This window comes from Sceloporus undulatus, chromosome 5 (genome assembly GCF_019175285.1).
Source record: "Sceloporus undulatus isolate JIND9_A2432 ecotype Alabama chromosome 5, SceUnd_v1.1, whole genome shotgun sequence".
NCBI classification, from domain to species: Eukaryota; Metazoa; Chordata; class Lepidosauria; order Squamata; family Phrynosomatidae; genus Sceloporus; species Sceloporus undulatus.
The window spans coordinates 39,769,705-39,795,455 of record NC_056526.1 but is presented as its reverse complement, the minus strand read 5'-3'; the positions used below and the strand labels follow the sequence as shown (position 1 = coordinate 39,795,455).

General features: G+C 37.4%; 1 protein-coding gene and 1 non-coding gene across 5 annotated transcripts in view; one reads left to right on the top strand and one right to left on the bottom strand.

Annotated features, from left to right (window-relative positions):
• LOC121930719 (putative RNA-binding protein Luc7-like 2) overlaps nt 1-21,015 on the top strand; it is a 31,157-nt gene extending 10,142 nt beyond the window's left edge. The window contains exons 2-12 of one of the 4 annotated variants that reach the window (XM_042467441.1): nt 2,461-2,531; nt 3,371-3,409; nt 3,953-4,047; nt 10,677-10,775; nt 11,860-11,970; nt 12,622-12,765; nt 14,447-14,623; nt 15,453-15,544; nt 16,010-16,039; nt 18,281-18,475; nt 19,990-21,015. In XM_042467441.1, the coding sequence (XP_042323375.1) occupies nt 3,403-3,409; nt 3,953-4,047; nt 10,677-10,775; nt 11,860-11,970; nt 12,622-12,765; nt 14,447-14,623; nt 15,453-15,544; nt 16,010-16,039; nt 18,281-18,475; nt 19,990-20,188 (1,149 nt within the window). In that variant the 5' untranslated portion in view covers nt 2,461-2,531; nt 3,371-3,402 and the 3' untranslated portion in view covers nt 20,189-21,015. Of the gene's footprint in view, nt 1-2,460; nt 2,532-3,370; nt 3,410-3,952; nt 4,048-10,676; nt 10,776-11,859; nt 11,971-12,621; nt 12,766-14,446; nt 14,624-15,452; nt 15,545-16,009; nt 16,040-18,280; nt 18,480-19,989 lie in introns of those variants that run through there. The other 3 variants (XM_042467440.1, XM_042467438.1, XM_042467442.1) reach the window with 3 other exon arrangements.
• Nucleotides 21,016-25,504: 4,489 nt separating this feature from the next.
• LOC121932350 lies at nt 25,505-25,654 on the bottom strand. Its single transcript, XR_006104324.1, has one exon. It is a non-coding gene; the product is annotated as a U12 minor spliceosomal RNA (small nuclear RNA).
• Between the last annotated feature and the right edge of the window lie 97 nt (nt 25,655-25,751).

The following is a 25,751-nucleotide window of genomic DNA, read 5'->3' as shown; positions in this document are numbered from 1 at the left end:
GGTGTCAGAGGACTCTTTCAAAAAAGTGACTGGAAAACAAGAGGAAAGCTTGTTTACTGTTGAAAGCATGTTAACATAAATTTAACAAATTTAAAATGGATTTTTTAAAATATAAATGCAAAGGGAGGGGATTAGAACAGGCTGACCATATTTCCTTGGAAAGAAATGGGACATTGGGATGTTATATTCTGTACTCATTAAAAAGTAAAATGATAACAAACGTTTTATTACATGAACATATTGAGTTAACCATTATTCCTCAGTGGCAGAACTCATACAAAAATGTAGGTAGGTGTAGAGGGGGACTATATTTCACCATGATCGTACCACAAATATTTCTCTGATGAAGTAATCTTACACAGAAAATTTCAGTCCTTTAACACCTTAATAAAACCTCTCACACCCCGTGACACAATTTTGGTTGTGTGTGGTTTTTTGTTTTTTGAAATCTAAAATTTCAAACAGGGATCTTCAAATCATTTTTTCAACATGGCAGGGCTTTTTTTTTTAAGGGACAAAATTGACATTTATATTAAAGGACAGGACGGTCTGGTAATATGAAAAAAGGTACTATCCCACTTAAAACAGTACATATGTTCAGCCTAGACCAGAATAAGGGAAGGGACAGAAGAGAATAAAAAGAAGAGTGGAAAGTATAGGGGACTAGGCATTTACATTAATAAAAGGGGATCATATGTTCAGAGATAGGTTTTCTTGCACCTGCTGTCAAAAATACACATTCATGTGTCCCTAAAACATTAAGATCTTCTGACCATCAAACAGTGGACAGTGAATATGTTATCTTTCCATCCTTGACACATACATTTTCTAGCTACAGTAAAGGCATTCAGGATTGAGATATGCTGATCATCTTTTAAATTCCAGGTTGTAGGAATATAATTTAAAAGTATAAATGTGTCTACAAAAACATAAAATATTTTGTAATACAAAATTGTAATACATCCAAACAAAAAGCTAGGGCTGTTTTCTTTTTGATTTGCATGGAACAATTTAACCCTCATTCCACTAAATTCTTTCATAAATCAAGGTAGAATGAATTTAAATTAATTACATAAAATGAAATGAATTTTAAAATGCATTGAATTCAATTGGAATATTGGTGGAGTTTGGATGCAAGTACATAGAAATATCCCCCCACACACACACACACTAACACTTTGTGTTGCCCTTAAGGCTGTGATGGTTCTGCATCCCTGTTGTGTATATGTATGAACACTAATATGGTACAGCTATCATTAGTGTTAGTGGGATATTTGTAGTAGTGTGACTAGCAGCAAGGGGTCTGAACCAGCAACTCAAAAAATGAGATGGTAAAACATGTATTTGATCTCTCATTAAGTTGTGAATGCACTTCCGGAAATACAGAATCTCCACAGCAATTTTTGGACAATGTATAGCCTGAAAAATAAATGTCCTCATATATTTTGTTTTAAAAAGTTATTGTATTTAGTTGTGTTTACTTATTTGATTAAATTCTTTTTTTCTTAACAATGTAGTGAAAATGAAATTTGGATGTTATTTTAGATTATAATAGTCTCTTTTGGATTATGATTTGGTGGAATATGAATCTGTTCATTTATAGAGGGCTGAGTTTTCATAGCTAGCAGAGACAACATGTAAGCATAGTAGCAATTGTTCTTGTAGGAGTAGTTTTCTTCCTAAATGAGATGCCATTATACAGTTACTTCCATCTCTGTAAGTACAGTAGTACATTATCTGGAAATATGGTTTGGGCCAGACATATTGCAAAAAGGAAGCTGCTGTTTCTGAAGATGAACTTAATTTTGTGATTACATACATCCATTCCAACAATTGCAAGAATAAATTTTTCTGAGGACATTGGAATAGGTAAATATCTAGAGTAGTAAAAAACAAAACAAAACAATTCCCATTTGATTCTAAAATTTTAAAAATACCTTGGTAATCTTGAGTGATGATGAAGGTGCTAGAATAGTAACTGAATCTAAAGTTGTCTTTTAAATAGATGAGCAAAACGCTGTTTTCAATTGTTTAAAATTTTACAAGATGCTTAGAGAATTAATTTTTATCTAATCTTTTGTATTTTGAGATGTTACAGCAAAAAAAAAAGTTCCAAAAGCTATGAGCAAGGCTGGAAAATATTTCAGATTCTAAGAATCAGACCAAACATCAGATTTTTAGATCCTTGGGTGAACAGAAGGAAGGAAGTGGAACAAACAATCCAGAATACTGATTCTTAGGAATTAAAATATTTTTCAACCATAGTATAGGGAAGGCTGTTTCTTTTAGTAAACTCTCCCCCGAATAACAGGCTAGCACACTGCTGTCAGACACAGGATTAATTTAGGTTTCCCACTATTGGTAACATTTAGCATGTTTTTCTAGATGCTTTAATGAAAATGCTGGCAGAGTTTATTATATACAAACTGAACAATCTGGCCCCTTGTTTTATTTATAAAGGTTCAATGTATCTATGCCTGCCTGCTTCATTCTGCAAGGGAGTGTCAGAAAGGCCCCGCATTCGCCGAGCCGTGAGTTATCGCTAACTTTTCAGATGTGTTAATTAATGTGGAACCAACAACTTGTGTCTTTAAAAACAGAGAGAAAGAGAGGGAAACTGGTTAGAAAATATCCCAGTTCCTCAGATATTCTGCAGTAGCAGGCATAACTTTTAAAGACAACTCTAAATTTTCATTAGCATAAAGCTATTAAATCTAGAGACCTAGCATAAAGCTATTAAATCTGAAAACCTATTGCTGAACTACTCTGACGTTGTTCTAGTTTGTGAATTATTTATTAGCCTCTTGATACACTTTGATTTCTGAAATAAATGTTGAGTTTAAGTGGAATGAGTGGAGCCTATCTGAAAATATTACACTTTGTTCTGTGTAGGCCAGTACAGTAGTTAAAATTTGGAATGACGATACAATGGAGTGATTAGATCAAGCATTTGGAGTGAAGAGACACTGTACATACTTCATTTGCCTGTTTTAAAGTTATTGGAATGGAATAGTGACTGCATTTGTAAAGGCAAATATTTGTAGCCTCTTAAGTGAATGAAGTTGCAGACACGTATTTCACAGTAACTCTCCTCTGCTTCAGTAATTCACCAGTAGGTTTTCATTTTGTATAATTACAATTTAAGGGTTAAGTTGTTTTTTTAAAAAAAAACGCCACAAACAAACTGAATAACATGAGTTGTATTACTGCTGCTGCATTTAGACTGAAAAGTATGTTTTGTGGGGACCTCCTTTTCCAGTCTGACATAGTAACTATCAACTTTTCCTTTTCATGAAAGAAAGTACATCCATGCACAATACATCAGTAGCTAGGTATTGAGTTTTCCTAATGTTTCCAACCTTGTTCACAGATGTGATTGATTAGACTTGCAATTGGACTTCAATGTGTGGTAAGCAGGCTGATGCTTTTGTGTTTATAATAGACTCCATTAATGCAGATGCAGTGTGTTCAGCTTATGGGGTTTCAGTTCTGAAATACTGCTGCTTTTAGGCATTTTTATTCCAGCATTCCAAGTTTAGAAAAACACTTCACTATAAAGCACTAATGCCATGAATGAGATTTTGAAGAAATGGCAACTGACATTCAGTAAACCCTCGAGACATGTTTTATAAATGCTTGCAAGTCTGTTCATGCTAATAGCAAGAATATTCCACATTAATATGAGTAAAAATTAATGATATTTGTATATAAGTTTTCATAAAAAAGAATTAACTTTTTTTTTATTCAGTGGCATTATTTGAATGTCATGTGGTACATAAAATAATAACCACATATAATCCATTACTTAGATTAAAGTAGTATCAGCTCACAGATTCTGATATGTATGTTTCTTTTTGTGTGAAATAGAGAAGAATCCTTTGAACTAAAGTTACAGCACTGTGTAGGATGTTGTGTATTTCTCTAATCAGAAATGTGTGTTTCTGTGTTGCAGGGGATACTACTCGTCAGCGAATCAAATTCAGTGATGACAGAGTGTGCAAAAGTCATCTTCTCAACTGCTGTCCTCATGATGTCCTCTCTGGAACCGTGCGTAATTTATATTTTGGCATTTGAGAAATTTATGATCCCAAAGTATGTCTTCAATTTGTAGTGGTAGTCTGATCAGTTTGTGTGTAAACTAATTTTGTACCTTTTGAAATATTTTTCTTCATAGCAGGTTTTACCCTAGATTTCTTTTACTAATAAGATTCGTGTTTTTAAATAAGATCACAGAAATCATCTCCTGATTTTTCGGTTCCAACTGAATTTTTAAGTAGATTAATATAGTAGTATCATGCATGATTAACACACATTGAGCTTTCTGTGTTCTTGGAATGTGGACTCCACTCTGATTTCCACTGTTCACACTACAACTGATCAACTGAAGTTCAAATAAAAGTTTTCTTACAAAAGTTACTTTTAATATGCCTGTTACTTCCTTCAACTTTTCAGGAATAGTAAAGGAGTCATGGATAGTCTCTCGATTCCTTGTCTCTATATAACTGTTTAGTCCACCATTTTTCTTTGATTTCCCTGACATTTTGGATGTTCTTAATAATTTCTCATACAGCTATACCTGACACATAACAAAGTAGGTGTCTTCCTGGTCATTGACAAAAAAAACTTTGTACCCAAGCAGAAATGCAAAGGATAGAAATGAAATAAGTTTCTACACCAAAGAAGAAGAATTAGAGGAAGAGGAGCAGTTCAGCATGTTTCAATGAACTTTTTATCGAAAACTAACAGTATGCACATGTGAAACAAAACAACCAGGTTAGGCAAGTCAAGAGGCCACTTGAAAATGTCTTCCAAAATATATCCAAAGATTTTTTCTTTCATTCATCCGCTTCCACATTTTTAAATCATCAGCCTCTACTTGATGGCCAGAGTTAAGATTTATGCTGAAGAATAGCTGGTGAAGCAGAAAGATTTGCTTTCCCAATTTCTTTGTTTTGCTGTTCATACATGCTCAGTAAAGAATTCTGGAGATAATTGCTGTTTATCTTGCCTGTTACAGGTAGGGACACATGGCTACTGCAGAATCAGCAACAGTAGAATCCCATTTTTTTTTCTCAGCTTAGGCTTCTGCTGTTGCAGCCTGATACAAGATCTCATAATGACATGTCTGCTTTTAAAAAAGTCCACCTAGAGAGGACAGAGAGGAAAAGGGGTTGGGGTTGGGGTGGCATGGGTGGACACAGAAAGACTTTTAAAAGGAGCTTATTCATCAGACATTTTGTTAATTGAGGTGTATCTGTATTTGATGTTTTCTTCATTTTTCTATTTTCAGATCTCCATTAGTCCTAATTCCTTCCATCATTACTTCATTTTCAATTTATGTTTATATGACTGCTTTGCTGGTCATCTCTACTACTGCATGTGATCCCGTTATTACATTTGTGCATTCCTTCCTTAGTAGTTTTATATAGATCACTTAATCGTTGACTTTTTATTCTTAGTTTTTTGTATTTTCTTTAATTCAAGGTGAATTACAACAAAAATACTATACTTTCAGTTCACTTTAGTCTGGGATGAGTTTTTACCAACCATGCTGATTAGATAACTAATTAACTAAAACGTAATCTATATGATTCCTAATATTGATGCTAGTGTTGTCTTATGGTTTCAGTGTGTAGTAATATAAATGTGGTGCTTGTAACTGTATCCTTTTTGCTCACAAATTATATTAATTCTCCAAGATTATTTTATGTTCTTACTGCATATTTTCTATTTTAAAAAGCTTCTACAAGCTCTATTTCCTATCTTAGTATTAAAATCCCCCATTATACAATCTAAGTGCTTTTAAAAATAGTAATAGTAATAATAATAATAATAATCAACATCTTTGAATTTTTTGGAGCCTTCACATATATGAGGTTAATATGTGTGGTATTTGCTTTTAACTGAATTAAACATTGCCTTATATTAATAAAGAACAACGTTTGGAATGCTTCATTGTAGTTTGTTGTTGTTACTATAATTGCAACTCCTTAATGCTGCTATTGCATGATTACTTCCTGAATAAAACATAGCGCATCCAATATCTATTTGTACGTGCTTAGAACCTGGCCACCAAACTTCACCTACTGCAAGGATTCAACTGTTCATCATTTTTTGCTTTTTTCACTGTTGTGGATGTTCCTGCCTCATGCATACGTCTTAAATTAAGTGTTTCTAATCTAAGTTTCAGCCTGGAGATTCTTAGCACCCTCTGGCCATCTAAGACCTGTGATAGACGAATGTATTTAAAATTATCTTTTTCCATGACATACTTTAACCAAAATTGCAAAAGGTAACATGGTGGTTTTCCAGTACCTTCCCGTTGCTGTGCTCAAGCTAGTTGCATCACATCAAAAGATGTTCATACTAAGTCCCTTCATTCTCTTTTGCCTTGGTCTCTGATGGGTACTGCCATTGGTGTTGCTCAAGGTTAGGTGGAATTTAGAGGTGATTTACATGCCTCTTGGTCAAGCTTAACTGGCCAAAGCTATGAGCTTTTCCAGTGGGTGAGTTTTTAAACTATTGCCTGATACCTGTCATAGCTGAGGGATTTGGAGGCAGAGATGACCATAGGCCAACGCAGGATATGTAGTACTTTTTTTAATACACACAGATCTGTTGTGCTGTAATTGTACCACTTTGTGAAGGATGTTTATTTTGAATCAATGCAGTAACTAGCTTTTGTTTCATACCTGTCTTGGGTCCCATATAGACAGGCCAGAATAAAGCTGCCTTGGGTCACTTTGGAGGTATGCTTTTTAAATGATGCATGCATCTTAAGCGTCCGGAAGCCACACGAAAGCCATGCTCCAGTCCAAATGCATAATTTAAACAGCAGACCTCCAAAGTGACCCGAAGCGGTTTTATTTTGGCCTGTCTGTATGGGGCCTTGGAGATCATTGAGAGAAGTAAAGGGTATAAACATTTAACATTTGTTAGAAAAAGTAGTATTTGGTGTGTCTCATAAAGGCAGTGCAGAAGAAAAACATTCAGTGACATCTTGTTATTTCTCTTGGGTTATTGTTAATAGCATACTAGTTGTTCATTGATGGCAACTAACAATAGGCTCCAGGAAAATATATATTTTGTGCATGCATGGACTACAGCTGGGATGTGTTTTTGTTTGCCTCATCACTTTTCTCCCTAAAGTCCAGACTGTATTCTTCATGAGAATTCGAAAACAATTTTGCACAATTTAACTGATAAGACAAGGAAAGAAAGATATGCTTGAGGCATGGTGCTAAAGAACAGACAATACAGCTACCAACTAGGTTGGCAGCGAGATGAAAAACCCATCTTGGAGGAAGAGGATCAAAGCAACCTACTTGCTACATAAACCCTTTGCTTTGAAAAGGAGAGAGAGAGAGAAATAATGTCTGTCTTGGTATTTGAATGTTCAAAGGTTATATGTCCTCTCATGAGAAGACTCTCGGGCTCTTTTCTTGCATACCAGTCATTAAATAGATTGAAATAGCTATCCTTTCAGTTCCTGGGGTTTTGATTATTTCCTGAGATTGAATAAAAGAGCTCTTTATTTTGCATCGAATGTGTACCTCTTTGTTTGTGATCAGTCATTTGCAGAGCAGTGCATATATTTTAATGTTTTTAACAAACTTCCAGAAACCTGATGTACACTTTGATGGTTTAGGCTAAGGAGTCAAAGCTGACAGGTGTTTTGGTGTAATACCACTTCATTATTCAGTCTCCTTTCCTGCCCCTGCCTGCAGTTTGCATTGTTACTGACATACAACCAGCCATTTTAAATTTCTTCTGTTTGTGATAGCATTCCAGGGTTTCCAAATTAGATAAATTATATGGTTCCATTTCAGTCTGGCTTCAGGACCTGGTTATGGTCACTTTTGTAGATAATCTGTATTGGAAGCTAGACAGGGAAAGTGTGTCCTTGTTTGTTCTTCTGGACCTCAGTGGCTTTTAGTACTATTAGCCATGGTTTCATTCTTGGCCACTTATTTGGAATGTGACTTAGAGAATCTGTTGTACAGAGGTTCCATCCTTTCTGGGGAGCAAATTCAGAAGGAGGTGCTAGAGGACTCCTATTTGATCCTGAGGTCATTAGCCCCTGGTATCCTCTGAGTTCCATCTTGTCTTCTATGCTGTTTCATATATACATGAAAGTATAGGGGAAGGCTTTTCTATTAATCCCATCACCCTTGCAGGTGTGTTTAGCGGAGACGCAAATGAGGGCTTTCTCATTGGGCGTGCTTCGTGTCTTGAAATTAGCTGGCTGGCTTAGAAACAGAATCATAGAGTTGGAAGAGACTACAAGTTGCCAAGTAACAACACCAATAAAAACACTCCCAACAGATGACCACTCAGCCTCGATTTAAAAACTTCCAAAGAAGGAGATTCCACCACACTCCAAGGCAACATATTCCACTGTTGAACATCTCTGATTGTCAGGAGGTTCCTCCTGAGATTTAGGTGGAATCTCTTCTCCTGTAGTTTGAATCCATTGCTCCTTATCCTAGTCTCTGGAGCCATGGAAAACAAGCCTCCTCCCTCTTTGATATGACATCTCTTCAGATATTTAAACATGAATACCATGTTGTCTCTTAACCTTCTTTTCATCAGGCTAAATATTCCCAGCTCCCTAAACTGCTCATCATAGGGCATGGCCTCCAGACTTTTCACAATTTTTGTTGTATCCCCTGGACACACTCCAGCTTCTTAGTATCGTTCTTGAATTGAGGTGCCCAACTCCTGTTGATGCAACCAAGAATTGTGTTGGCTTTCTTGGCTGCCACATCACACTACTAATTCATGTTCAGGTTGTGGTCTACTAAGACTCCTAGATCCCTTTCACATGTACTGTTATCTAGCCAGGTGTCTCCCATCCTACCATATATACTTGACTATAAGTCAAAAAGCTATCCCCCAAAAATGACCCTAAAATCCTAGGTCAACTTCTATACAGGTCAATATAGTTGCCCTGGATCCAGATTGACATCTCAATCTGATGTTAAAACCATCTCTACCCAGCCTCCTCCTCCTGATCTCTCTGCCCACCAAGCACCCCTTTCCCCTCCACTTCCTTCCCTTTTCACTCTGGTGTCAACCTTCTCTCCCCACTGTCTAGGCCACATTTTACTAGCTTCTTTGAAATGATATTATACTGAACTTTGTCGATAGTCTTACCAAAATCAAGATATGCTACATCCACAGCAATCCCTTCATCTGTGAAACCTGTAACTCTTTCAGAAAAAGAGATCAGATTAGTCCAACATGACTCGTTTTTGAGGAAACCCATGTTGACTGTTAGTGATGTCAGCATTATTTGCTAAATAATTGCAAACCGTCTGTTTAATGATCTGCTCTAGAATCTTTCCAGGTATTGATGTCAGGCTGACTAGGCAATAATTATTTAGATCCTCTTTTTTTCCCTTTTTGAAGATGGGGACAGCATGTGCACTCCTCCAATCTGTGCGAATTTCTCCTATTTTCCAAGAATGCTCAAGAGATTACTTTTACTAGTTCTTTTAATATTCTTGGATGTAGTTTATTTGGCCCTAGAGACTTGAATTCATTTAGAATAGTGATTTATTCCTGTACTTCTTCTCTGTCTATTCTGTGCTGCATTTCCCCCATTATGCTACCTCACCCCTGCTCCTCAGGTTGTGCACTGTTTTTCCTTTCAGAGAAAACTGAGGCAAAGAAGGTGTTGAGTAGTTCTGCCTTTTCTCTATCCCTGGTTAATACTTGGCCATCTTCACCATGAAGTGACCCCATTTCCTTGTTCCTCCTTATGCAGCGGGCATATGTCTTCCTATTGTTCTGCCAGTAGATAAATACCTTTTAGTCAGACAAGCCAAATGATGTTATTGTTGAAGTTATAGTTTTAGTCTATAGTTCTAATTTTACTAATCCAGTTTTATTGCATTTTCAGTGTATTACATTTCCACATTTTATTTGAATTCCTATTGTTTAGCTTTATTTTTTTCATTGGTTTTATTTGTATCTTTAAAATTGCTATATGCTCTTATCTTTGGTAAGCCACCTCTGTGAGACTTTGCCATGAGTGGTGATATATTATTACTTTAAATAACAAATGGTTCATATAAAAGATAACAGACGTTAATTTGAAATATTTGAAGTACAAGAAGTTGTGACTGGGGGGCATCTTTAGAAAGTCACAGTTCTTGTAGAACTTAAAGAAAGAAATAGATTTTGCACACAGAGATATATACAGTGAGCTATCTAGATCCACAGGGGTTCAGTTCTGGGACCTTCCACGAATGACAAAAAAAAGGGGGGGATGATGATCTCCCATAATATTAAATGGTGGCGATATGCACACAGATGCTTCAGCACATGTGCAATGCATTCATGTTGCTATTTTAAATATAGGATGTAACAATCTGCAGCCACTCAGAATCACAGATCTGGAGCCTGCGAATCAAGAGGATCCCCTGTATGAAAAATGTAGCATTAAATATACTGTTATGGCAGGACTATTTGCCTAAAATGTACTATAATTTGTCAGTGTGGCTTTACTGAAGTTTGAGGACATTTCAGCAAAACCTGTGTTTAATCACTTATTGTAGGAGAAAATCTATCAAGCTCTAATCATTTCAAATGTATTCTTTTAAAGCATTCAGAAAATTATTTGAAAGTGTGATTCACTGGTTCTATAATTCTGTTTTGTTTTTCTCCCTCAGAGGATGGACCTTGGAGAATGTCTGAAGGTGCATGATTTGGCATTAAGAGCAGATTATGAAATAGCATCAAAAGAACAAGACTTCTTTTTTGAGCTTGATGTAGGTTTTACGTTTGAGATACCTGTACTATGCAATGGCTAGGAAAGAAATAGCAGGAAGGGAATAGACTAGTACATGATACATTTTTTAAAATCTTAATTCTATCAAGGTTCTTAGAAATTACCACATTTTCCAAAATTGATTAGTAGATGCAGTGTTAATTTACTTTACTAATGGAATTTAGAACTTGGCCATTGATTACAGTGGAATAGGTACTACCGTTATTTCTAGCTTCGTATCCTCCAAATAATTTTTCCCAAAAAGTACTTTTTGTGGAAGAATTATTCTGAAGAATTTATTTTCTCAACCTTAAATAGGTCTAGAATATGTAACACTTTTCTTAATAGGGTTGCATTAAGTAAGAATTCATTGATATAAATTATGTTACTTTATTATGGATTTGTAGTCATTCCATGTAAAAGTTATGGAGGAGCTATTCCTTTGTGTTTTGGCCACACTTAACTTTCAGTATTATATTTCTGATTTAACAGGAACACTTTAAGTCATTGGCAATCATTCCTGTACTGATCCCAGTGAAAGTCACCTTATACATTTAAGCATTCAGATAATAGAATCATATGGGCAAACTGAACCAAATCTTTGATAATAAATTTGAAGTTTCAGAGAAAGCGAAGTTGAAGTAAGAATCAACAGGAGTATGGCTTTCATATAAAAGAGAGTAATATCCTAGCCAAGTTTAAAGAATAGCATGGTTGTCACTTCCTGGATTTCCTTCTGCAAGTTGAAATATGAAATAACACGTACAATAATATATATGATATTTATTACCATATATAGAGCAAATACTCCTGCTCTATTCCCACTTTACTCTTTTTCTCTTTAGTTTGGTTAATACATACATATGTGAGTGTCAAATGACTTAAAATATGCTTGTTAGGTTATGTTTATGTGCGTTCTGAGTTGTGTTCACTTCAAGAAAATGTAAATAGTGAAGTATTTAAATAAAAAAAATCAGTAGAGCACTTTGTAAGTACCTTAATATTTAATCAGCAATCAGATAATTTACTGTGCTACATGAAGACATGCTTATTTCCCTTGGTGATATTTTGGATTCATTCTTTAGGCAATGGATCATCTTCAGTCATTCATTGCTGACTGCGACAGAAGAACTGAAGTGGCAAAGAAAAGACTGGCAGAAACACAAGAAGAGATTAGTGCTGAAGTTGCAGCCAAGGTAGGCATTTAACACTCTTACAGAAGGGCATTCCCTAGAGAATTTTTTGAATCCAGTGGAACTTTCTACTAAGAAGACTTGCATAGGAGAGCACTGTCAATTACTAAGGAGATGTTGTACTCAAAAAATGGCCAATTGGCATGCAAGGCTGAAACTCTATATTGACTTATAACAGCATATGTGGCTCGTTGTTTTCTTTTTTTTAAGAGTGAGCATTGAGCAATTTCAAATATTGGATTATTATTTTTATGTTTGTTATAGATGTAATTATCTCTAAAGAATGCTTCAAGTTACAGCTTGGCAAATGAGAAGCAAGAAGCCATTTGTGTGTGTGTAGATTACTGTTTCCAAAATGGCACCTCTCCACACTTGAGGAAATATTGACATGCAGAATTACACCCCATGCACAAACACACATACACAAAAAGGGAGTTGGAGGAGCAGGACCAGATAGCCCAGTGAGGAGTACATATACTCAGAGGTCATGGAAAGCTGACTGGTTGTAGGAATTTTAGAATATCTGGAGGCGAGGGAGATGCAATAGGGTATTTTAAAAGGAAGACATGGATGACTGGAATATGGAAAAGGAGCATTCCACACTGCAACCTCTTGTTGCAAATCCTATTTTGCCTTATTTTTTCCTTTCCAAAGGCTGAACGAGTCCATGAATTGAATGAGGAAATTGGAAAGCTGCTTGCCAAAGTAGAACAACTTGGAGCTGATGGAAATGTGGAAGAATCACAGAAAGTAATGGATGAAGTGGAGAAAGCAAGGGCAAAGAAGAGAGAAGCAGAGGTAATCCAAATTTACATTTTTAGTTTTTGTTATCAGTTGCTCTTTAGGAGGCAAGATTAAAGAGGCAATCCTACAAAGCAATCAATTCCTACAAAGCAAAAAGAGGTGGTCCAAACTTGCTAGTTTTTTATTTATATTAATTCTTAAAAGCTTAATTTGCCTTCTAAGTCAGAAGGAGCTATTGTCCCCAGTTCCAGGCAATTTGCATATAAATAAACAACTTAGAGTCTTTATTTTATTTATTTCTAACAAATCAAACTTCTTAGCAGGGAACAGGGAAGGAATATGAAGAACACTTTCTTTCTCTGAAGTCCAAAGGTCTGTGTATGAAGTGTTAAAGTATAACTAAAAAGTTTTTTTTTTAAAAAATGATTAATTTATAAGTTGAAAACATTAAACATTTAAAATATTCTATACAAACCTTAAAATCTTTAGATGCACAGCACGCAGCCTTCATCAGTTTGGAAAAGCCTGATGGCACAAAAATGTTTTTCCTGTTGCCAATAGGAGAGAAGGGATAGGGCCATCCTGGCCTCTCTAAGGAGGAACATCTACTGAGAAGGCCCACTCTCTTGTTTCTACTAAATGAGCCTGAGAGGGTGGTGGGAAAGAAAAAAGGGCCTCTCCTGACTTCAACTAAGCTCATAAATTGAGAAATAGTCCTTCAAATAACCTGGACAAAAGCCATTATAGGTCAAAACCAGCACTTTGAATTGTGCCTGGAAATGGACCAGCAGCCAGTGGAGCTGATATTAAGAGATTTGTGTGTTCCCTGTAGCTCCCCAGTTAACAATCCAGCTGCAGCTCTTTGGGCCAACTGAAGTTTCATAGCACTTTTCAGAGTCAGCCCCACAAAGTGCATGACAGTAATCCAAACAGGGATCAAAAATTTTACATGGGCTGCAATTGTTTTACATGTGGACATTAAAAATATTCTTAAAATAGCAGCTCCCCTCAAGTGTGTATGTTCTCCTCATACTGAGGAGCATCATGCAGCATAACAGCTAGTTTCGTCTCCTAGGTTGATCTTGAGTACCTTATTGCTTCCTGTATTTGTGAAATCAGTGCCCCTGTGCCAACACAGGGCCAAAATAGGGACACTGAGAAACAACAGCAAGGGTTTTATAAACATGAAAAATATTTTTCACAAATCCATCAAGAGAGCTCCTCTTTTCACTGTCCTAAGATCACTGAAGATGGAGCAGGCTCATTGATCTCTAGTACCCATAAAATGTAGTATATGTTGGAAAAGAAAAATGATGGAGTGAGGAGGAGGTAGTGACAGGGAATTGACTTGATTATATAGCAGAAGTAGGGATTGGCTAACTCAGATATTCAACAGGAGCATTTTTCACTTGTTAATGAGAAACCAATTTTTAGGAATAATTGGCCACTCTAGTCTCTTCTTTGTGGCTAAAAATTATGTAGGAAAAAGCACAATAGGACTGGAAAGAAATAGTAGAAACGTCTTCATTTCTGAAGCATCATTGAAAGTGAAGGAGAGGACTTGGAAGTATTTGCTGGCCAACAGTAGATGTAGCTGACCAGATTACCAATTATCCCCGATTCAGGAAGGTACATTCTGTTGAAATTACTCTGGCTAATAAGGAACATTCTATTCCATTTAAGAATATTAGCTTTATTTATATATTTAAGAGACATATTGTGATGTATTTTCCAGGAGGTATACAGGAATTCTATGCCTGCCTCCAGTTTCCAGCAGCAAAAACTTCGAGTGTGTGAAGTGTGCTCAGCTTATCTTGGTCTCCACGACAATGACAGGCGACTTGCTGATCATTTTGGAGGAAAATTGCACTTGGGATTTATTGAAATAAGAGAGAAGCTTGAAGAACTCAGGGTAAGTGCATACCTCTTTTTTTCAGACAATTAATGATCACCTTTACTGATCAATTTACATAAATTTGCATATGGTCATACCATATTTAAAATTTAAACTCATATGGTTGAGAATGAGAGGTTTCATAAGAAACAACTATTATATGTGATGATACTGCTTTACTGAATTTGAGTAACCATTTAACTTTGAGTAGTTGGGAACTTGACTTAAGCCCACGTTTAGAAACCGGGGCATAGACACAAATGTTTTTATGAAAATCATGTATTAAAATACTACCATCTTAACATAAAAGATGGGAGTTATCCATTGTTGTCATTCTCACTGTGAAATAGTTCCTTTTATTCAAGCTTTAGTGTCATCAGTTGAGTAAATTCATATGTATTTAAAAATGTGTTTATTGATATATTTGTGAGTCATCTGTGACAAAAATGTGGGTGGGTGGCTACCACCTTAAGTGAGGAGCATTCACATTTGAGGTTTCCTAGCCTGTTAGATAAATTATCAAATGAAATACATGGTGCTAATATGTTCTGTTGATTACTTTTCCACACCACACCTGATCAAACACTGATTTTTCAATGATTAGGACCTTAAAATTACGTCACAGGTGTAACTTTCCTCGGTTGCAGTGGCATCCCAAGAGTGCTGCAACATCTTTCCAGTCCTGAGGATCAATCATACTCATTGTCAGTGGGTGGGTTACAGTTTGTAATTCTGCCAGATTGGACAGTAATTGAATGAAACACTAGCCTCCATAAATACTTGTTCCTGATAGTATTAATGTTCTAGAATTTTTTTAAATGGTTTTTAAAATTGTCTTACTTTTCAGAGAATTGTGGCTGATAAGCAGGAAAAACGAAATCAGGAACGTCTAAAGCGAAGAGAAGAAAGGGAGAGAGAAGAAAGGGAGAAGCTAAGAAGGTAGAAAATCTGTTCTTATTAATTGCAATGATAGCACATAGTCACACCTCAAGTTACTTCTGTAAGGCTTCTGACTATTTAAAAAATAGTGTCACAGTTTAAAGGCTGCTATAAAAAATAAAATATGAAAATCATATGGAAGAAAATAAAAATGCATGCAGAATTAAATGTGCTCAGTAATTTCAACATAATTTTTGTGCTGTTTTATTTAGTGTATGTGCCAAGTGTTATGTATGTTCTATGGCTACAGTTTTGGTTTTCATTAGCAGGGAAAAATAGAATAGGCAGCATGCAAGGCCCCTTTTGTTTCTGTCTTCACATTTGACTTGTATTTTAGATTATTGTCCATCATCTGTGCACTTAGATGCAAAATACTTTACTTCAACTTGTCTACTTCCAAATAATATATTGTGTAAACTAACTTTCCAACATAAACATTCATCTTTCTTTTACCCTTGTTTTTAGATCTCGATCCCATAGCAAGAATCCAAAAAGGTAGGAACCATTTTGTTTTTGTGGAATTTTTCATAAGTTTGAATCATTAAATTAAACAGATGCAGAACAAGAGGATCTCTCCCTAGACACACTATGCACAGTGTTGATTTCTTGTGCAGCAATGGAGCAAAATCTTGCAGTTATTTTTACAATCCCATAATATTGTTCTTTGACACTCAGCCTGTCCCAAGACCAAATGACGTTATGGGAGTTGTAGTCTAGTGGATGGCCTGCCTTAGTACAATGCTAGCCACAGAGAAATCACAGCTATATCTGGTATGTGTGTGTGTGCCTTCAAGTCACCTGTCGACTTATGACAACCCCATCAATTTCATAGAGTTTTCTTATGCCATGAATATTCAGAAGCGTTTTTGACTGTTCCTTCTTCTGAAAAACAGCATACAGCACGTGGTTGCCGTTGACAATCTCCTATCCAAGTACTAAACAAGCTCGACTCAGGCTTGCATCCTTCCGAGGTCGCTAAAATGAGTACCCAGACTGTTGGGGGCAAATTAGCTTACTTGCTAATTAGCTTACTTGCTGTTCACCTCTGATCTTTGGAATAGTGGTATATAAATAAAACATATTATTATTATTATTATTATTATCATCATCATCATCATCATCATCATCATCCTGTTAGCTTCCAACATCCAAAGGGATCTGGTGCCTTTATTGTGCTTAGGCTGCTGTATTGTATATACAGGATGCGGTGGCCTAGTAATTAAGATGCCTGTTCTGACATTCGGAAAATTGGAAGGTTCAAGGCCCAGGTGCTACATGATGGGGTGAGCTCCTGTCACTAGTCCCAGCTTGTGCCAACCTAGCAGTTTGAAAGCATGCAAATGCAAGTAGACAGATAGGTACCACTTTGGTGGGACGGTAACAGTGTTCGGTGAAATCATGCTGGCCACATGACCACCAGAGTAGTCCTTGGACGACGCTGGCTCTTTGGCTTAGTAATGGAGATGAGCACTGCCCCCTACAGTCGGTTACGACTAAGACATTCATGTCAAGGGACTACCTTTACATTTTACCTTTATTGTATATAGCTTGTACAGTGGGCCCTTGGTATCTGCTGTAGTTTGGTTCTAGGAGTCCCTATGGATACCAAAATCTGTGTATGTTCAAGTCTCATTAAATACAGTGGAGAGTAAAATGGCAAAATCAAGGTTTGCTTTTTGGAATTTATATACCCGTATATCCTCGACTGTAAGTCAACCTCATGTATAAGTTGAAAGCAGGTTTTAGGGCCAAAATTATGGATTTTGATATGACCCATAGATAAGTTGAGAGTAAATCTTAGGGATGTGTAACAAAGGATGCAAGAGGTGAAGCAAAGGAAAACAGTGCCAGAAAACTTACAAAATTCCCGCAGGCATAACTGCTCATACTAAAGGCTTAATGGATGAGAAAATATAAAGGGGGTGTGAGTGCTTCCAGAAGAGATGACACTGTTGCCTTTCACCAGGAAATGGTTCCTTTTGTTATAAGCATTAAAGTACAGTATATTACTTACATTGACTCATGGATAAGTCGACGCAGGTTTTTGGAGTCAATTTTTTGACTAAAATTTCTAGACTTATACATGAATATAGTCAGTATTTTTGAATGTTTTCAAGATGTGGATGCTTGAATCTGTGGATAGAGAGACCCAACTGTATATGTCACAGCATTAATGACAGCATGGCTAAGGATTTCCAGTTTCCAGCAACAAGTTAATCAGGCAATTAAGGGGATGCTTAACTTGTTGCTGAAGAGCAGCAATCCTAAGGCATGCTGTCATTAACGCTGACATCAATGGTGGACATTTTATTTGGGAAAAGCCAAATGTAGGCCTTCTGTAGAATTGAAGCTTGATGAATTCTTGCTACTTCAGGACCACATTGTTACTGAGCACTGAGTAGTAGGCTATCACTTCAAAGTTTTAAGATATAAGAAGGCTTGAATTGGTTGCTATGTTCAGATCAGTGATTATTTTTTTAATTCAGTACTTAAGTTTTGGGGGCCAAAGCTACAAAAATAGCAAATGTGTGCATATGTCCTGGCATTAATACAGAGTACTGCTGTTCTCTTGCCATGAGCACATAAAATAAGAAGTGGTTGCTATTACCTTCTTTTCACGGTTGTTAAGATTTTCAGATTTAAGTTGCAGGGATCTTCATCTGCTCCACACACGCAGTTAATAGTAAAATAAAAACGTTAGAAGGGTTGTTCTCTTCCATTGTAAATTATTTTCAGATCTAGATCCCGAGATCGGCGCAGACATCGATCTCGTTCCTCCTCACGTGAACGGAAGAAAAGAACTCGCTCCAGGTCTCGTGAGAAACGTCACCGCCATAGGTCTCGCTCCACCAGTCGCAGTAGGAGTCGCAGCCACCAGAGGAGCAGGCATAGTTCCAGGGACAGGAGCAGAGAACGCAGTTCTAAAAAGAGGTGATTGGGGGATTGGCAAAATGAGTACTTATTACATAGATATCTCTAATTTTGCTGGTTGTGGTGGGGTAGAGATGGTTCATGGGTCTCACTCCATCTTTGACATTAATCAGTATGTTGTCAGTGGAAGGTACAGGCCTTTTGACACAACACGTTCGGGACCATCTGTCTCAGACATTTAATTATTTCTGGCTCATGCCCTGGTTATTATTTGCCATAAATACTGTACAGTACCTTCTTTCTGGACTTTCTATGTTTCACCACCTACCTCTCTATCCCACAGTCTGCTGCCAAAATAATTTACCTCAGTAACCTCTCAGATAATATGATGCACTTAGTTCTATAGCCCATTTAGTACACATCATTTTTTTTTTTTACTTTACCTTCAAAAGCAATCCAAGGATATACCTTACCTAAGTCAGGGTGAGGAACCCCAGGGCGTGTCTGGCCATTAGGAGATTACCAATAGCGCTACACTCCTTTCTCCATGACACTATTGTTTAAGTTTCCTAGCTTTTTCTGTGGCCCATTCTAAAGGATAGAAATGCCTTTCTTGGGCCTTAGGTACTAGCAGTAAGCACTTTATGTTGAAATGCTGACTTTTTTTTTATTCCTTTCTATTGCCTTTTAACAAAATACAAGTAGCCCATTTCTCTAGTATCTGCTTTCTTCACAACCATCTATCTGTGGCCTTTTTCTCTTGCTGCCATCAGTTACATAGATAAACTGACATGGTGCAGTGACAGGATTCTGACCAAAGATGGCTATAGAGAAATACATTTTCTCCTTTATTTTGTTACTGTTCCTACCCCATGGCCCACTACCAGGACTTCACATATTTCCCCACCCTCAAAATTTCTTATCAGAACAATTCACTTTTTTTTAACTTTTGACTTTACCCCTTTTTTTCTCTCATGATCAGTATTCTGATTATAGGTTACTATGGCAAGGGCCGGCCTCCCAAGAACAGGGTTATTGTTTATAATAAGTCATTACAGTGCAAGATGAAAAGAATATCAAATATAGTGGTTCTGTCTGTCTAGTTTTTAACTGTTGAAGCATTGTGTATGTTGATAGCATAATATTTTACCATTGTATGCTTCTTCTATAAACATACAAACTCTTTTCACTCTTAACAAGCCAGTTGGGAAGAACGCTTGCTTGATTTCTTTTCAAGGAATTTTCCTGTTGGTATTGAGTATATGTGGACAGACTTTCACTAGTTGACCAGTAATAATTTAGACTGTAAGGAAAGTACCCTAGGCAGCAACAATTTGTGTCTTCCCCTTAAGCTTTTAAATTTTGATTAATAGGCATTTGTGAGCACAGGGTTAAGTCAGCCTAATTGGATTAAAAATTAATTCAGTTAGGGCTTAAATGTATAATTCTTTTGTTCTTATTCTGGAAATGGTGTGTTCTTCCCCTGTACTGGCACATGTTCTGGTTGGCTGGCCTGTAGCTAGGATTAATAAGTCAACTAATCAAAATCAAGTAAAATGGTGTGTTTTTTTTAGGTCCTCAAAAGAAAGATCTTCCAGAGAACAAGAACGATCAAGAGACCGCAACAGGACATCACGTGACAAAGAAAGGAGCCCCAAAGAAAAGTCACCTAGAGACCGAGACTGCAAAGATAGGAAGCGTTCCTATGAAAGCGCTAATGGCCGATCAGAAGACAGAAGAAGCTCAGAGGAGCGTGAAGCAGGGGAAATATAACTGGCTGTACATTCACTTGATCCTTTAGCTTCCTATGGAGTTGCATACTGTGGTTTAGTTTACAGTTATTCAAAGGGACACCATTGAGCAGTTCCACACACTGATCCAACTAGGGTAGATGTACAGTGTATAAAAATGGTTATAATGAAGTCTGAATTGACCCCCTCCAATTGAAGACAACTAAAGCAGTGCCCTTCTGTTTCCTCCTCTCCAATAAACTTGTAAAACATATTTTCAAAGAATTCTCTTCAAAAAAAAGAAAAGAAAAAAACAATTTTATGTACCAAGATGTAGATCTCAGTGTTTTATTCTCTTTTTTCAATACAAGTTATAGTGAACAAACTATATTGTGCTCTTTACCTTGGATGCTTTCAGACCTTTATAAACTCCTCTAATTTTGCTCCTGTCCTAACAGCAACACTGAGTCGTTTTTAAGAGGGTGGGTGGGAGGGTCCCAAGCTTTTATTATCCCTGTAAGATTGTGTTCTCAGTTGCTTCTTGAGAGCCCAAGATATTTGGCAGTATGTTTAGATTGGGGACATGTGCTGAAGAACATGGAAACATGCTTTTTTTTTAACAGTGCCTATTTAGACTTGGAAATTGAAAAGCTATAGCATTTCATCTTTCTTTTTTTTTTAAATTTCTATTGAAACTTTGAAATCAAAGCCAGCCCCACATCTCTGTACCATTTGATTGGTATGTGTTCAGTATACTTGGGTTTTTTCCCCCCATAAGACTTCTACTGCTTTTTCTTGTGGGGTGTTAACTGCACATCCTTAACTGTAAAACAACAGCAACCTATAATAATAAAAAAATTTAAAAAGTAACCATTTTGTCCAGTGAAATAGCTGTGTTCTGCACTCCTTCACAACTAAACTGCATGGTGCTAACCTATGCTTTCTGCCAAGTTAGTTTTACCAGGAAGCGACATGATTTTTTTTAAAAAAATTGAAGTAATACTTTGTTCGAGGTGTACATATATACTAAATAGGCTCCCTTTATGAAACAGACTAGGCTGTCTAGACCTTGAGTATAACATACATCATCCTAGTTATTGTTTGTGAATTATTCACTTGAAAAATTTAGCTATAACGTCTTAAGACTTGGGCTAACTTGCTTGCAGAGGCTCTAACCAGGCCAAACATAGCTGAGAAATTTATTGTTGAAAATTGCATAAAGATACTTGGCATCCCAAATATTTGTGTACATTAGCATCCTTCACATTCTCATCACTAAATACACAATGTCTGATTTGAAATCCAGACTACGTCCATGTGATTTTTTGGAATAGAATTTTATTTCAGTAGCCTCTGCAGTTGTTGAGACATTGCTTTTCCTAGCAGCCAGTGAGTGTTTCACTTCACTTGGTTCAGCAACAGCTAAGCCCAACAAAAAGCCATAGATACGATGTTTTCTGTTGTTCACATTTTAAAAAGTTGAGTAAGAGGGGAACAACCAGTTGTTAGTACTTTCCATAGTTTTAACTTTAATCCCTCTGAAATGACTTGCCTGTTGGCCTTGCATCTTAACAAGGTTTGAAATTGTTTTACTCAATTTTGAATTTTGTACCTCAGGAATAAACACATAGAATTGTAGTTAAAATTAGAAGTAATAGCAAACAATAAACTTCCAGCTCATGACCCAGAATTATTCTGTGACCATCTCATACGGGATAGTACTGCCTGCTTCCTAACTCCTGGCAGGTGCCCATTTATTGTTTTGTCTGTCCATTTATTACCTTAAAATACAAGGTAATGGCCAGAGTTCAGAATACTGAAATGCTATAAAACAAAATTGTTGAATGCTGTAGGTAGTTTGCCCCAACTGTCATCCGATATAAATGTGCCTGTTTAAAACTGTATGAACTTGCTAGTGTTTGATCTGTCTAGATAGTCTTGGTTCAGATAGCACACTGAATTTGACTGACAGAAAATTATTATAACTTAACACAATTCCCCTCCCCCTTACAACTTGCGTATTGATACCTATATGTGCCTGTTCTTGGTTGCTAATGAAAATCTTTTCAGTGTGGATGCAAGGTATGGGAATGCTCTCTTTCTTACCCATGTACAACTTGGCATGCTGGCCTCTATTGAAAGGCAGCCTCTACATCTGTTTAGCCCAGCTAAATTCAAGCTGTTAAGAGGCGTTTTGTGGCTGCCACTATGAATCTTCCTTTCCCCGTCAGAAGTCATTTCAGTCAACCGGTGGCTAATTAAAGCAATAAAACATTTTGGAATACAAGTGATGTAGTAAATCAAGCAAAGTACCCATTTACCCTAACATATTTCCACTGCCCCCTAGGGAAACCCCCCCAAATAGAGCATAACCTCAATAATCCTTTCCTAGTAACTGGGATTCAGAGATGTACTGTCTTCAAGAAAATCTAATCATCAACCAGAAGCCATAGATACCCCAATTCTTGATGAATGTGTTTAATGTTATAAAGCTGGCTTATTCCATAGTTTTTAACTGCTCTCTGGAAAGACTTGTCTTTGCTTAATCTGTCACCATTAGATGTCTCTGGATTCTAGTATGGTAAGAGGAAGAGGAAAACTATCCACTTGTACGATATGCTTCATGTCTCTTGTTGAGGGGAAAAGAAAAAAAGTGCTGTTTTGGTTGTTTTAGTTATTAGTGTATCTTGGACTGCTTGTGTTCCAAATTTCGGATATCTGTCCTATAGTGCAGTATGCCAGTTATGCTGATACTACGATGAACCAGTCCCAACTGTTCACCTTTCTCCACTTCAGTGTGATATAAGATGGTGAGTCAACACTAACTCAACTAAGTATTAACACTCCATAGCAAGGTAAAATGGCACAGTATGGTGTGTGGGTGTGTTACAGCATTTTTAAAAAAACTAATAGTCATATTCCGGTGCATATTCTAAAACATTATTGCAATTTGTGATCTGATAGACTTTTTGAAATAAAACAAGCAAGACCTCGTACCTCACGCTCCTGTTGCATCCTCTTGATTAAGTCACACACAGTACAGTTACACACAGTAGTGTGAATGGAGACTGGAAGCAAAGGAGAAGTGGAAGACTCTAAACTTGAAGTGCCACAACAAATTAGAGCCTAGATCTGAACTGACCACAGAGGACCTACAAAAATTCAATCTAGACAATAGAGAAATCAGAATAGTTAAAAGAGTTCCTGTAGTTTGGATCAAACTAATAAGAATGGAGATTGCAGTCAAGTAATCAGAAGAAGACTAGGATTGGAAAGGGTAGTCATGAAACAACTAATCAAGATCTTAATGGGTAAAGATACATAAGCTCAAATAGTTCAGGCCATTATATTCCCCTTCATGTGAGGGCTGGACAGTGAAGAAAGCAGACTAAGAAATTCAACTCATTTGAGATGTGGTTCTGGAGGACAGTGCTGAGGATACTGTGGACTGCATCCTCAATTATTGAACGAAGTTTTGGAGCAGATCAATTCTGAACTCTCCCTGGAAGCTAAAATGACAATATTCTGTATGTTGCAGGGCAGGAAACAGGTTACCCTCCAGATGTTGTTGGACTTCAACTTACAGCAAGGCTAGCTATCACAGCCAACAATGAGGGCAGATGGAGTTGCAGTCCAACAACATATGGAAGGCCGCATGTTCCCCAAGCCCATTCCTACTTACTTGCAAGGAGTTAATTAACAGCAGTCAACAAAGACTTGATTGAGAAGCATCACATGCATATGGTATGGGTTCAAAGACAGGGGTATCAGTATGGAAAGGGATCTTGTAGCACCTTGAAGACTTAGGGGCTATACTGACGGGCGGCAGGGTGCCATCCCTTTTTGCCCCAGATTGTATGAATTATTTAACTACTTATTTAATCTGAAAACCATGCATCTGAGGAAGTAGACTAAGGTTTTATGTTCATTGCAGAAATAATGCAGTTTGACACCACTTTAACTGCCATGGCTTAATGCTATGGAATTCGTGGATTTTCAGTTTTGTGAGACAGAGGCTGGATGACCATCTGTCAGGGATGCTTTGATTGTGAGTTCCTGCATGGCAGAATGGGGCTGGGCTGGATGGCCCTCCTTGGGGTCTCTTCCAACTCTATGATTCTAAGAGTATTGTGGGAAAACTGGAGCTTTCCAATAAAAGAAGGCAACGAAGGAGGGCTGAGAGACTGGCCAGTATGTTGCCTGAAGGCTTTTGTAAGAGGGTTGCCTGAGCTTCAAATATTGTTGTTGCATCCTTCATTCCCAACTTATATGGCGACAGTGTGGTATAGTGGTTTGAGCATTGGGCTATGACTCTGGAGATAAAGCCAATAACCTCCAAACAATGATACCTTTATTGGACCAACCAAAATGCACAATTACATGTTGCAAGCTTTCGAAGTCACACTGGCTTCTTCATCAGGCAAACCAGGAGAAAGAAATGGAAGGTGTTAGTCATAGGCCTGCATTTTTATTCAAAGTCAAATAAATTTAATGTTCATTTGCAATTCAATGAAGATGCTTCTATGTAATTGTGCCTTCTGCTTCCAACAAAAGTAAAGCAATTGTTTTTAATATTGGGACTGTTTTTTTCCGGTTGTTGGGGCATGCTTTGCCTCTACACCACCCAAAGTTTTCCTGAAGCAAAACATGAAGGCTTCTTGAGAAGTCCAGTGTTCTTTACCTACATTGGAGCCTGTGGCTTCACAAAGGAAGGAGACATACTGGATTCCAAGGAAACATCATCTTTGAATTGCGAATGGACACTACATTTCCTTCACTTTGAAAATTGAACCAGTGACTGCATGGCCAAAAAGGGGAGAATGTGCCAGTCTGCAAATAGCCCTCCCTACCATCTGAACTAAGACCAGGAACAGAAAAGGCAGGCCTTTCTCCTGGTTTGCCTGATGAAGAAGCCGGTGTGTCTTTGAAAACTTGCAACATGCAATTGTGTGTTTTGGTTGATCCAATGAAGGTATTGTTGCTTTTTGTGGTGTTTTGGGGGGGCTATGAGGTGATGTTCTAGAAGAGTTTGTCCCTGACGTTTCGCTGGCACCTTCAGAGAATGGTGGCATAGAAGATAGTTGGACATAGCTATATAGAGATATATAGTGAGACCCTGGGTTGGGAGGCGTGATTTCCATGTTAATCCGTATATATCACTCTGTTGTTGAATGGCAAGGCAGGAGGATCACCACAACAAACTCCCAACTCCCAGAATTCCATAGGCCTTGAGCCGGGAAAGAGTTAAAGCGGTGCCAAACTGGGCTGATCCAACTGAGGGGCACCTCCTCCTCCACCTCCAGAAGGACCAAAGTCCCAGCCTCCTGTTGCTGCTGTTACTTTTGACCAGATGGAGGGTCGGGCAGATCGACGCTCCCCGGCATCCCGCTAAGTAGGCGGGTCACCGAAGGGGCGACCTGTACCCGCTCAAAAATTCCTCTCACATTGGAAGTGAGGACCCGGGCGTCACCCCGGATCGTTATTTTCCTTACTCATAAGTTTAAGGCATGACCGTTTCCTCCCAGAGAAAGGGGAGGTGCTTAGGTGCGACTGCTTTCCAGGTGACGGTGAGCACCTGGTTGTGTTTTAGTTCTATAAACGTTCAA